Source organism: Podarcis pityusensis, assembly GCF_964106645.2.
Source record: "Podarcis pityusensis genome assembly, chromosome: 9".
Taxonomy (NCBI): domain Eukaryota; kingdom Metazoa; phylum Chordata; class Lepidosauria; order Squamata; family Lacertidae; genus Podarcis; species Podarcis pityusensis.
This window is the reverse complement of record NC_138034.1, coordinates 49,781,639-49,795,890: the sequence shown is the minus strand read 5'-3', so window position 1 is coordinate 49,795,890 and position 14,252 is coordinate 49,781,639. Positions and strand designations below refer to the sequence as shown.

The following is a 14,252-nucleotide window of genomic DNA, read 5'->3' as shown; positions in this document are numbered from 1 at the left end:
AAGAGAGCTAAAGGGAAAGTAGACAATCCATAGTTATTTTATTTAACAAACTTTGCATACTACTTGATTGTAAATAGAACCTATAAACTGTTTTTAAAAAAGCAAACACTAGTTGAGCCATTTTTGAGATGGAGGATTTACACTGATGTCTCTCTGGCTGAGCCAGAATGGGGAACTTCAGCTCAGGTGGAGATCTGCCTATATCCCCTTCATTCTGTCTGATATCATGTTTGGATTTCTCTCTCTAATCGTAGCAGTATATATTATCACCATCCTCACCACCCCATTATTTGCACGCTGCTTGTCCACAGGCAACATATCGTCAAAGCAGCAAACAATTAGAACACACAAAATCAACAATTACAGGAGTAATTTCATAACAACAGCAATACAGTATGTAACAAATGTGACAGCGAACAATCCCCACCCCACAACTTTTCAGTACTATAAATATAGCAACATTACGCCTCCAGGCAGTAGCAAAACAATTGAGTTTAAAGATTTTGTCCTTGATGTTTCTGTTACTGCTGCTTTGCTTGCTACAAATTAGCCAAGAATCAAGTTAGTCTGATCAAATACTGTATCTAGGCCTCAGCTTCCACAAAGTATCACTACCCCTTTCACTTTGCCATTCAGGCAGCTGCTGAAGTCATGCGGTAACTCACAGTCCCTCTCCTACTGAATCTTCTTATGGGGAACCTTTCACCTTCCAGATGTTGTTGAACTACGGCTCCCATCTGCCCTAGTAAGTCTGGCCAAGCCTGATGGGAGTTGTAGTTCATCAACATCTGGAAGGCCAAAGGTTCCCACACCCATTATAAGGTTTCCAAACGCAAGGAGTGGGCAGCTGGAAACAATTTTCCCATCGTGGTATATATTTGATGATATAAATTTATAATCACAGTAATTAAGTTATTTAACAAAAATGTTGAAGATCCTTGAAGGTTAAGCTGAACGCTTGCTTTGCAAAACCATTACAAAATTATGCCATGTAAACAGTGATGTAATAGGCACCAGTTTCCAACAGGTTCATAGTCTGCTTTGGAAAGCTTTCTATCTGTACAGACAGAATGTTTTAAATTCTCTTCTGGCTATTCCGGATTACATATTTTACTCTTTTCTTCTTTTGTAGCTAAGCACAACTGTCAAGCCGATATGCTAGTTTACGGGAGATAACATAAAAGAAAAGTGACACGGTCTGCTGATAATACCACATCTGTTAAGGTTTTATCCTACAGTTATTCCCAATTGACAACACAGAAGAGGAATGCAAGCTATTTAAGTAATTGCTCTAAGGATTAAAGGTGTGTTCCACAGGTGTTCCACATGTGAAGCTGAATTAGGGGAGTTGTTTCATGTTGTGGGGGGAAGGGGGAGAGATTTTAGTGAGGGAAGGAAAGATGCGTACCGAGGTTCCGAGGCCTGTTCTTTGATATAAGCAGTTCATTTTAAGAGCATTTTTGTGGTTATGTTTTATACTCCACAATATCCACAGATTTAGGAGGTAAAGTCACATGTGATTTGAAATGCAGGTATGTGGGCAAGACTGCCCCTTAATGCTGCAACTGAGCTAAATTTCAGAAGAACCAGTTTAAAACAGACACACACACACACACAGAGAGAGAGAGAGAGAGAGAGAGAGAGAGAGAGAATCATAGAACTGTAGAGTTGGAAGAGACCACGAGGGTCATCTAGTCCAACCCCCTGTAATGCAGGAATCTTTTGCCGAACATGGGACTCAAACCCAGGCCCCTGAGATTAAGAGCGTCCTGCTCCACCAACTGAGCTATCCCAGGTCAGGGTAAAGAGGCATTGTTGTTGTTTAGTCATTGAGTTGTGTCCGACTCTTCATGACCCCATGGACCAGAGCACGCCAGGCACTCCTGTCATCCACTGCCTCCCGCAGTTTAGTCAAACTCATGCTGGTAGAAATAGAAAAATTCCTTCCTGTAGCACCTTAAAGACCAACTAAGTTAGTTCTTGGTATAAGCTTTCGTGTGCAAGCACACTTCTTCAGATACACTGAAACAGAAGTTACCAGATCCTTCTATATATATATATAGAAGGATCTGGTAACTTCTGTTTCAGTGTATCTGAAGAAGTGTGCTTGCACACGAAAGCTTATACCAAGAACTAACTTAGTTGGTCTTTAAGGTGCTACAGGAAGGAATTTTTCTATTTCGACTATGGCAGACCAACACGGCTACCCATCTGTAACTGGAATCATGCTGGTAGGTTTAAGAACACTGTCCAACCATCTCGTCCTCTGTCATCCCCTTCTCCTTGTGCCCTCCATCTTTCCCAACATCGGGGTTTTTTCCAGGGAGTCTTCTCTTCTCATGAGGTGGCCAAAGTATTGGAGCCTCAGCTTTAGGATCTGTCCTTCCAGTGAGCATTCAGGGCTCATTTCCTTAAGAATGGAAAGAGGCATATATTCAACCTATTATTATTTGCATTTATTACTTGCCTTCCACCAGCTGGTCCCAGGGTGGCTTATAACCATTTCAAATTAAGAATTAAAAACAGTTAAAACAGATTACAATCACAAAAATAGGGGAAGTCCTCAAAACACACATCTCAGGTTTCAAAGGCCAGGGTAAAGAAGTGAGTCTTCAACATTTGCTAAAAGCGGTATAATTTAAAAGCTAGATGGGGAGGGAAATCCACAACTCATGACAAAAAACTATACAATGAAGGTGTCAGATGCACTTCCATGGTGGTGGGGAATGAACAGTGGCCGAACCACCTTTTTACAGTGTGCCACCAAATGCCCATAAAGTGCATGTGAGAGACAAATATGTGACACTAAGCAGAGAAAAAGCTGGCAAGAAGCAGACACAAGCCCTTCTGCCACTTATGACTCCCCCCCCAACCCTCAACCCCCCGACTTCTCTCAGCCCAGGGCCAAAGCTACCAAGCAGCACTCTGGAAGGGACAGCAGATTTGGCTTGGGGGGCTTTTCCTGCTTCTCTATCTCCTGTTTGCTTGCTCACAGTGGTGATGCATCCTCCTTCACATGGCAGCCACACACACACACACACACACTGTGTTTGTGTGTGCATTGACCTCTGCTTTTGCACAATCAGAAACTGTCACCAGACTATAATGGGACTCCAGGACAAGGAGTGGCAGCCTCTGGGGTCTTTGCATGCCAGGTAGGAATGGATCAGCTGCAGTTTCCAAGCAGCCTTTCTGTTCTCCACTGTGAGGGACAGCACCGTTTTGCTATAGCTCCCACCCCTCCTGCTCTGACTAGTTAGCCAAGGAGTGTGTGCCTTGAGAGAGTCACAAAAGAGGCCAATTCTTATTTAATATATCGACCAGAAATCCACTCATGCAATGAGTTAACCAGCTTTCTGGTGTCTCATTCAGCACAGATCCCTGCTCAGATCTCATAAGCCTAAATTGCAGGCCAAGATTGCAGCGAAAATTAATTGCAGATACTTGCCTCAAACTTCAGTTTCTCAGAGCACATGACAAGATTCGGAAAACAAACTCAAGTGTGTGGATAAAGGGCCTGAATCATAATCAAAACAAAAAGCATCACACATTATAAATTTTAAAGAGATTTTGTGATGTGTGTGTTTTTAAAAGCAATTCAGTTTATCTTTGAAGAGTCAGTTTATGACTTTAAACTCTAGAAAGTTGAAACAGTCATTGAAACAGTCCCTCACAGGTCTCTGGATGGATGATTACGACACATAGAATCATAGAGTTGGAAGAGACCCAGAGGATTATCTAGCCAAGAGTAGGGATCTTCAGACTTGGGGTTCAAATATGGACCTCCAACCTCCTTTGTTTGGCCCTGTGGGTTCTCCCAGTGGCCTTGCTGCATGTCCTCAGGTGCTTCCACCTGGCTGGAATGTGTCCTTGAACTGTGAAAAGGTAATGCCTCTTGTTTGGGTGCATAAAAATCTCTAGACTTGTGCATGGCTGGCTGCTGGAATATAACACTGTGTACAAAGGTAGATCTACATCAATTAGTCTCCTCACTTTTTGCTTCTGGCCCTTCCCACGACTAGCATGTACCTCCTGGAAAGTTGCTCATTGGGGAATGAGGCCTTCAGACTGAAAAAAGTTTCCCATTCTGGTATAAAAGGTAAAAAGCAGCAGAATTTTGTTTCTTGAGAATCTTAATCTCTGTTTCTTAACTGGTAGAAGAGCCTCTTTTCTATCGCACAAGTCACTGAAATACTGTATTTCCTCAGTAATTTGTTTAACATACATTTTGATCTCTGTTTTAGCTTTTACAGGAAGACAGCTGTTGATGCTTTTGCAATGAAGCATTTTCCGATTTATGTACAGTAATGCATAAATCCCAAAAGAATCCTGCAAAGAATGTGGAAAGAGATAAAGATAGCATTAAAAGCAAGATATACCAATAAATAAAAAATTTAGATAGTCATATATGGTAACTGGAATTATGGATGCTCAATAAGAAGTAATTCGTAGAGATAATAAGGCTATGAGAACTACTTTTTAAACCCCTCTTGTGGGACTCACATTCTTAGAATGAATATTTCTCTGCAAGTTGTGTCCTTATGTGACAAATGGCCTCACATTTTGATGAAGTGCATGGGTTTGATACACCAATCTCCATGCTGAATCTCAGAAATCCCTGTGTTGGGGTCACTAGGCATGGATTTAGTAATTTGGAAAAGAAATGGGAGAGTGCTGTGTAGCCTGGAATTGCCATCTTTTAAAACTCACTTTTTATACTAACCAGACAATGGTTTGGATCCAGAATGAATTAATTGCATAGTTCCCTTTTGAAATAAATGAAATTTTAGTCATGACTAATTTTACCCATTGATTTTGATCGGAATTAAAATAAATTAACTTAGTCTGGATGAAAGGCAATGTCATCACTAGTCTAGTCTAGAATTGTCTGTGTTGCTCTCTTATTCCCCCAGTCCCAAGATATAGTTTGTAGCTGCCACCCTCCCCACCAAAAAATATGCAATTGTAGGCACAAGCCTGTCCAATGTAAAATGGTGAATTTGTGTTGATGCTTTAAAGTGCTTCTGTGCATTTAATTAGAAGTTTCCTTTCTGGAAGGCATAGCGTTCTCTTTTTCTTATTGCCTCCTCCAGCACAGCTAGCATTTCTAATAAGTAACTGCTGAATTTCCCCTTAAGGTTCCCATTTTCTTGTTCCTCACAGTGTTAAACTACTGGTTTCATTTCACTTTGCCTTTTTCCTTATCTTTATAGTAAAATAGCACAATTTCACATTGATTCTATTTTACATTAGCTACTAAGTATTAACACACTATGTGCCCACTCAAGCATATGAGTGATTATATAACCTTTAGGAGACATCTGAAGGCAGCCCTGTATAGGGAAGCTTTTTAAGGTTTAATGTTTTACTATGTTTTAATATATTGTGTCAACTGCCCAGAGTGGCTGGGGAAACCCAGTCAGATGGGCGGGGTACAAAGAATAAAATTATTATTAGTAGTAGTAGTAGTAGTAGTAGTAGTAAAATTTCCTCCCTTTGCCTTATTTTTATAGTAAAATAGTACTTTCCCACAAAAAATATTTTTAAAAAGTGAAAAGAAATCAGTAATTAACGCACACTCCTCCTGGCAGGAGTTGGTTAATAACAGGACAATTAAGGAACAATTCATCAGTAGTAAGGAGCAGTTTATCAGAAAAGCAATGCTTAAGCAGCCATATAGGGCCCCAGTGCACAAGGAAACCCAGAAGCAGCCATAGCACTCCTTCTCTCACAAACATAAGCCCTATTCAGACATTGTCATACCTTCCAACATTCCTCAGGATTTTTCTCACTCTCCCCAACTAAACCTCTTTGACCCATCATCGTTTTGTCGCATCCCCCCCCCCCAACCGGAGCATTTCCTATCAGGAGGAGGGTGAGTGCCACAAATGAGACACAGCACACATGTTCTACACTGTCCTGAGAAAACCCCTTAACCCTGATTTAAATTTATTTTATTATTTAGTAGATTTACGAAAAGAGAAAACACACACAGCAATTAATACATTTTAGAAAGTGGCAAGATTAGACACAGACGCACAAAGCATTAAAAAAAAAAAAAATCAAGACTCCTTGCACTCCAATCTCCCTTTCTTCCTACTTGCATCAGCAACTCATTTTGCTAAAGGACCACTTTGATAACAGGCCAATACAGTGGTACCTCGAGTTACAAATGCCTCAGGTTACAAACATTTTAGGTTAAAAACTCCAGTAACCTGGAAGAGTAACCTCGAGTTGAGAACTTTGCCCCAGGATGAGAACGGAAACCATGTGCTGGAGCGCTTAGCAAAAGCACCCTTCTAGTTAAGAACAGTTTCAGGTTAAGAATGGACCTCTGGAACCAAGTACGGTAAGTTCGTAACTAGAGGTACCACTGTACATGGTCAGATAGTCATCCGTCAAATCCTGCTCCTGTAAATGCCATTTCACTACATCCCTTTGTAGGCCCAGTTTCTGTTACAGTCCTAGGTATCCCCTGAGTCTGATACACTTGCACAAAAGGATAGGTGTTTAAATTTTACAATTGCCTTCAAAACATGAGAATTTTAAAATAATGCATTTGAGATATTTTTTCTGTCTGGGCTCTGAGGATTTGTGTGGGTCACCATGGCTTATGCATGAAACTTATTCAGTGCATGAAACTGACTGAGGCGACACTTCCCCTGTCTGTGCTCATCTTGCCCTTAGATCCCCTGAACACCCACCAAGGTTACATATTAGTATGACACCTTTGTGTGTGGGATTTCCCGTCCCTCCCTTCCACTGTGAGATCCTCCTCCCAATTGGTTCATCACCACCTCTTCTGAAACCCTGATGTCACATGCCAAGCAAACCCAGTGTTTATGACCTGCCTGCTTGGAGAGCATTCATCACGGAGCAAAATGCATTTGGTACCCTTCTTCGGTAGGAGAAAAGCCATTATGGCAACCTTAGATGTTTTCTGGTTAGAAATCCTGTAAAGTCTTTAATGGAGAGAGAAGGCCACATGTGCTAAAACCTTCGGAAGACTAGGGTGCTGCTTAATCATTGCAATAACCCCATGAATGTGAATAGCATTGTTGCTAATCCATTCTCGGTGGGACATTTCAATATAGTGTATATAAGAGAAGAGGGCAGTGGGGGTGAACCCATCTCTTCCCAATATATATACACACTTTGTTTGGATTAGGAGAATACAAAACGTGCTGCAATTGTAACTTAACAAGTCTGGTAACATTTACAAAAGTAAACTCTCTGTCTGGGGGAGATTTACAAGTCCTCGTCTCTGCTGTTTTGATTTAGTTGTCATGGGCAAATGCTCTTGGGTTTAAATATAGCCTTTTCTGCCTCATGGTCAAATAGTCCCTTTCGTTTGTGCTTCCTTGACATCATTTTGCTTTGCCATGAAGGTGGGCTGAGCAGAGCCAACTGACGAAAGAGTGGGCTGTTCCCTTGATCCGGGAAAACTCCCTCGCTCTCAGTCAATGACTATGCTACAGAGTGCAGTGTGCAGGCAGTGTCAGCAGGAGTGAGCTTGCGCCTCTTTCTCTCTCTCCCTTTCTAACACCAAACGGGAAAGCAAGCTTCAAGTTCAGTGAACATCCACAGCATCTAGGATTTCTCTCTCTTTCCCCCCACCTCAAATTACTTCTGCAAATGAATACTGCCTAACCTCCCCAAGGAAAAAAAATGGGTACTGGGGATTATATCTGCATCACCATGACTGGAGGAGCACCCTGGGGCTTTAGACTTCAAGGTGGCAAGGAAGAAAAGCAGCCTTTGCAGATTGCCAAGGTAGGATGGTGAGAAAGTCTTTATCAATGTTTTGTGAAAAGGAAAGTATCTGCAGGATGTTTTGTTTCCTTGGGAGAGGGGTTAGTATGTCTAGTTGAGAAATCCTGATGAAGGTTATATTCCGGCTCCAGATTTAGGTTTGGGTTAATGGAATTCTCAAGTGTATTCTTAAGTAGTTGAGTTTAATTTTAAAAAGCTAACATTTCTGAAAGTTTCTTATGTCGATCAAAGTACAAAGGTTTCCTCCTGCCTTGCAGAAAAATACTCAAGTCCTATGAGATGCTGATGGCTTTTAGCTCCTGTTGAACTTGCTGAATGGTGTTGAAAGAACTCTGTACAGTTAGGACTCTGGGACTTCAACTAGCAAGCCCTCCTTTGATGAGAGATTTGTGACACTTTCCTTCTAGTCTTCTTGGCAAAGGAACTAATGCATGGCTGCGAGAGAGAAAATGTGCTTACCGTTTTGAGGAATCTTGGAAAGCATGTTGATGAAACTGTTGCTTAATATTTATCAGCCTCACACCAGCCTGAATTGCTTTTATGAGATGTTTCTTATGTCCTGATGTATATTTAATAATTTGTAGGAGATTTGTGATCTGCATTATGGATCATGTGAGAAGTTACTCTGAAATCTTCTGCATTTTCAGGAGTTTTGTATGGGGGGGGGTGGGAATCATGTTTTAGAACTCTTTAAAAAAAAGAATCTGAGAATTAATTAGGGTGCCATTTTATTGTGTTTGGGGAGCAACTTGTGTTTACCATTGAATACGACACTTCTATGTCCATAATGCTTGAGAGAGTAAGTTTTAGGTTTAATTTTGGATTACTTACTATAAATCAGAACATCTTAACTTGAAGAAATAGGTAGGCTGAGGCAGCCCTATCCTATGCATATTTACTTAGAAGGAAATGACAATGCTATCTAAACTAATTTTGGAGCAAGTTGAGTGAATTCAGTGAGACAAATATATTGCATGACTTCACTTAGGATCAAGCATTATTTAATTCAATCAAATTTACTTCTGAGTAAACATGCATAAGATTATGTTTCAATAAGAAAGGAAAAGAGAATGAGGAACTTTCATTGTCTTCTAGTTCTTCTAAACAGGTAACTAAGAATATGATGCCTGTTTAAAATGAATGCGATGCTCAAGACAACTTTGTTCAGCCCTGTTAGGCCAGTTTGTTTTTTCAAATAGTTAAGCAAAATAACTTGGAAGTATAAAATTACAAATATGTTTTAAAAGTTATCCTCTGTTTGTAAAGAACATTGCCTCACTCTATATGAAAAAAGACACTAGCTTTTTCTTAAACAGTGGTTCTAGGCAGTTCATATGTACAAATATCATATGCATGTATCATGATATTTGATTATTAAACATTCTGGCAACATACTAGTAGATTTCTTTCTGAGAGAGAAAAGCTTCCCATGTCTTGAATGTAGCTGCTGCTTTGCAAGAGATAGCAGAATCCTGCCACCTAGTGAAACTTTCGTGAGAGAAAGCAATAGAAACTATTTAAATAAAATAGATTGTGGTGGGGGACCACAGTCTAAAAGTGAAACAAGAATCTATGCAAAGGGATAATCAGATCTGAGGGATAAGAAACAAAGATATTGCATCCTTGGGACTTCATCATGAGGTAGGCAGTTGCATACATTCAATTTTATCCAAATCAAGCATAACTGGTAATTTTGTGTTCTATTATTCCTATCACTAGGGATGTAACAATTGCCATTCTGGATCAAACCATTATCCATTTAGACCAGCATTTATTTTCTGATAGCAGCCTTGTGGGAACTCACAAGGTAGCCACTCTCTGTTCTTTCCCTTTGCTTTCTGGATTTTGGAGGCAATACTGCTTCTTTACATGGACGTGTTTCTTAGTGAGCACACCTCATAGTCTTTTCAAGGACGATTCTTCATATGTACACCAAATCCCAAAAAATAAAATATTTAAATAGTAATCTAAGCTAATGTCTTAGCTGACCACAAATTGTGGCAGTGAATTCCATAGAATCATGTACCTATTGCATGAAAAAGTGTTTCAAAAGTATATTTGGAGAAAACACTCTGAAATGAATGGGAGGCTACTCAGCAATTGTACTTGGTGGTATCATTTCATTGAAACCTGTGGAATCAACAGTTGAGTGAAATAAACTATAGCACACTAAAGCTTAGACCATAATAAACGTCTTAGTCTTCAAGGTGCATTCAATTTTGGATTGGGCTCAAACTAGTGTTGATGGAGAAATAAGATGCATTTCACATTCACAGGTGAATTTAGCAAATCTGCACTTTCTGAAACACTAAGCGAACTGAAATACAGCCATCACTCGAAAGTTACGATCTCCCCAATTTGGCAATCTCCAGCCAAGAAAATGTACAAAAATGCACATATTAGTGAAAATAACATGCAGAAATGCAAAGCATTATGGAAAATTGCTTGCAAAACTGCATATTTGTTAAAAGCCACATACAAGTGTATTTACTAGGAGAAATCCACACTAAAATGCTGAAGAATTTAAATAAGATTTTTTAAAATTTAAGATTGGGAAAATGAAAAAAAAAAGAGAGAACAGAAAATTGATAGGTTCATCCACTCTAGTCCAAAATGGCTGCTGATCTGAAGGCACTGAGATCTAGCAGAGGCTACTCACTGGAAGAAGGGAGTAGGGAGGTGCTTCTTCCTAATGTGAGCCAGTGTAGTATGGTGGTTAAGGCTTTGGACTAGGACCTCTTCAACTCCCCACTTGCCCATGAAGCTCACTGGGTGACCTTGGGCCAGTCACTGCTTCTCATCTTATCCTAACCTACTTCACAGGATTGTTGTGGCGATCAAATGTGGTGGGTCAGAACCATGTATTCCACCTTGAGTTCCTTAGATTTAAAAGTTTGTTATAAATACAGTAAATAAATTGCAATCTCCCCTTCCCTCTACAGAGTCCCAGACCTGCTCTAGAGCACCTCCCGGCCCTCTGGAAAACTTTTCCAGAGGGGTACGGAGGGAAGAAGAAATTGACACACACAAAAAGAGCCTCCACTAAAAGATAACTCCACCAAAAGCGCAACTCTGGATCCAACCCTTTGTCATTTTTGGCTGCATGCAAACAAAGAAATAAAAGCAAGAAAAAAGGGAGAATAGCATTTTGATAGGCCCGTGATAGAATATTAGAATCTCCTCAAGTGATTCCCAGCTCCACTCCAGTTCAGTGCTTCACTTTGCTGTCCTCTTTTTGTCGACTGATCTAAACACTATTGGCCTGAGCCATAGGCTGTAATATAAAACAAATGAGATGAAATGCTTTTAATTTCTTGTTTGAAAAATAGCAAGCTTGGGAAAAGGGGGCTTGTTTGAAGCAACCCTCTCACAGACAAAAATCCATGATAGTCATGGGACTCTCTTGGGTTCTAATCTTTCCCAGCATACTATTTGCCTATGAGGGAGAGGGAAGACTGCCAAACTTCCAGTATGTTCTGATATTGAGATTTCCCAAGAGAACTAGTGACTCAGCAAACCTTTTAAGTATCCTGTTCTAACATCTAGGCTGTTGTATGGAATTATAGGGTCCCAGGCCTGCCCGGCACTGAAAACTTCTTGAAGTGCTTCAATCTGTTTTTCTCTCCCCTCTTCTGTCTTCCTGGATATATGCACACTGGGATAAGGACCCAAGCATTTGATTTAGATCAGGGTTTGGGAAGCTGTGGCCTTTCAAATGTTGATCCCCTCCCAGCCATCATGGATAATGGTCAGAACCTGATAGACCATTAAACTGATCACATGGGGAAGACCCACATGATCCAACCCAGCTCTGTGGCTAGAATATACACAGGTGCCCTCCTGTGATGAGGTTAAATCATGGGAAAGTGGCTTCCACTCTGGCGGTAGTATGTATGGAAAGGAGGCAAGAGTGTAGCAAAGTTCTAACTCACAGGTCTAAATAATATTCCTCTGGGTTGTACCTACTCTGAAGGTGTTAAAATGTTTATTTGAAAAAATTCCAAGCCATGTAAGAATAAAAGATAAATAAATGAAAGAGCAGTTTTATATGAACAGTAGTGTTCCTATGACAGTTGTGCATATCATATTGAGGGTTGTTGTTTTTTTGACAGCCATTATCTAATCTTTGTGTTACCCTTAACAATGAGCAGTTTTTCTTCTTCTCGTGTAAACTCATCTGTCTTTTGGGCATTGTACCAAATAAGAAATCATGCTAATGCAATGCTAGTTAACTGTGCGGCAGCCAATGGAAACGTATTTGTATCCAAACAGACATGTGAGAGTGTGAAGAAATAAAATAAAGGATATATAAACTTTTTAAAAGGTGCACATAGCAATCAAAGATAGAGTCTTAATAGGGCCAAATCTATTCAATATGTGTAGTAAATGTACCTAGTTAGGAACAGGACTAGAGTCGAAATAGCCATGAAGCTTACTGAGTGACCTTTGACCAGGCATCCTCTCACACCCTACCTTTCCTCTCAGGCTTGTTGTGAGAGCTGTCCAAACTGAGGCATAGTGTCAAGATGGCAGCAATTACTGGCCTTTCTAAATGAATATTGTCCTACTACCACCTTGAGAGATCTTTGCATTCAAACATCCCAGTCCATAATGGAGTAAATCCAAAGTATTCAGACTCCACAATATTTGGGCCAGCTGAGGTCACTAAATCAATGGGGTAAATGTGGATTAAATCCATTCATTCTAGTTTACTGTGCATGGACTAGATTGGAATAAACCTTTCTGGTTAGGCCAGTCTATTATTCTGAACCAGGATGGAAGATTTACAGTCCAAATTTTGGGTAACTGAAATGATTCATGTTCGTCATTACATTTGTTGGGTTCTTTTTTCTGCATGACATTCACTTTTATATCACTTGCTTCAAAGGCTAGCTGCCAAATTTAATTGGCCCGGGTTTTAAAAGCATATGGAAATAATCTGGAAGGCAAGAATAATTTCATGGCTAATGAAACTAGGAGGGAAATCAAGTCCCAGGCAAGAAAATAATAATAATTTAGCTGTCTTCTAGGACAGTAGTAAAAAGATGGCACTAGATCAGTATACGAGTGTACATTTTAGCTTGCTATTACATAAGAACAAATGCAATGAACAAGCTGTAATTTGAAGTCTGTATCTTATGCAGAAGCAAGGGTAAAGTAACTTCTGAAAACACCTGGGTCATGATTCATCTCCATGATTCATGAGACCACATGCTTGGGAATGTTGGTCGGCAAAGTGCCCAGCAGAGTTCTATTCTATTGTGTCCATCCTGATGGACTGCTTCTTCATTCATTCATCTTTTGGGGATGGATCATATGCCTTGTGATTAAGGTTTTGAATGTGAAGACATGAAAATATACTGTAAGTTGCAATATAGGTCAATTCCTTCTGTAGTTAGCTCTGGTTTCACTACAACAAGGCTAGTGAACCGATGGCCTTCCAAATGTTGTTAGACTACTGTTCCTCTCATCCTTGACCATTGGCCATGGAACCCACAGTATAATGTTTAGCCACCCCTACACTACAATATAAAGACCACATTTGGAAGTCACATGGTTTAGGGCAACATAAAGAAACCAAGCCTTCTCCTGGGCATGAGAGCTCCACCTTCCCTTCATCCCTTCCCATGTAGCCAAGAGAGTTTGGAATGCTGCGTTTCCACTTTTAGTTAACTGTGTAGTCTGAACTGAGAACTGTGGTTAGCACTAACTATAGTTTCAGCAAGCCAGCTTTGGAAACTACTGTTTGACGAAAACTTGCTTGAAATTAGCCAGTTATTTTATTTGTCCAAAGGTAAAGTTGGTGTTAATCAGATGATGCTGTTAACTGCTAGATGTGAAAGCAAAGGCTCTTTAAATTCTCTCCCCAGCTACTTGTAGGAAGGGTGAGTTCCTTTCAGGGAAAATAGTGGGGCATAAATAAATAGAACCATGGATCAACATAATGTTTTAATCCAACCAAGTGTACACCCTTAACTGAGGGTTGGATATCTCAAGTCCACATTTAATAACTCCTGGAATAACTTCCCTGTTAGCATTACAGATGGAATTTAAGGATGGAATACTCAAGCAGACTGAGTACTGAAGTATGAGTACTGAAGTAGTAATACTTGTGATTGATTGAATGAATGTTTGCTTGCAGTTTCAGTTTTTAATGGTCAAACAGCATTACCTAATCTGGTGCCCTTCAGATGCTTTGGACTCCCAACTCCCATCAGCTTCAGCTACTGTGGCCAATAGCTGGAGATTCTGGGAGCTGTAGTCCAAACTATCTGAAGAGTATCCGGCCAGGGAAGGCTGCTGTAAATAATATTAAGAATAGGAAAAGAACTTTGGATGGATTGGCTGCTGAGTGGCTCTTGCGGTTTTCAGTGTCTCATGGGAACAATTTTGGCTAAAAGAGTGGTTTGAAATTCAGACCTACATTACTCTTCAGTGGGGAAAGCGTAACAGACCTTCCTCTATTGTGGCCATTGTTA

At 40.2% G+C, this 14,252-nt stretch overlaps 1 protein-coding gene across 1 annotated transcript in view; it reads left to right on the top strand.

Annotated features, from left to right (window-relative positions):
• Positions 1-7,487: 7,487 nt before the first annotated feature.
• LOC308485797 (synaptopodin-2-like) overlaps positions 7,488-14,252 on the top strand; it is a 74,793-nt gene continuing 68,028 nt past the window's right edge. The window contains exon 1 of the mRNA XM_081021863.1: positions 7,488-7,773. Within this exon, the coding sequence (XP_080877989.1) occupies positions 7,669-7,773 (105 nt within the window). The 5' untranslated portion in view covers positions 7,488-7,668. The remainder of the gene's footprint in view (positions 7,774-14,252) is intronic.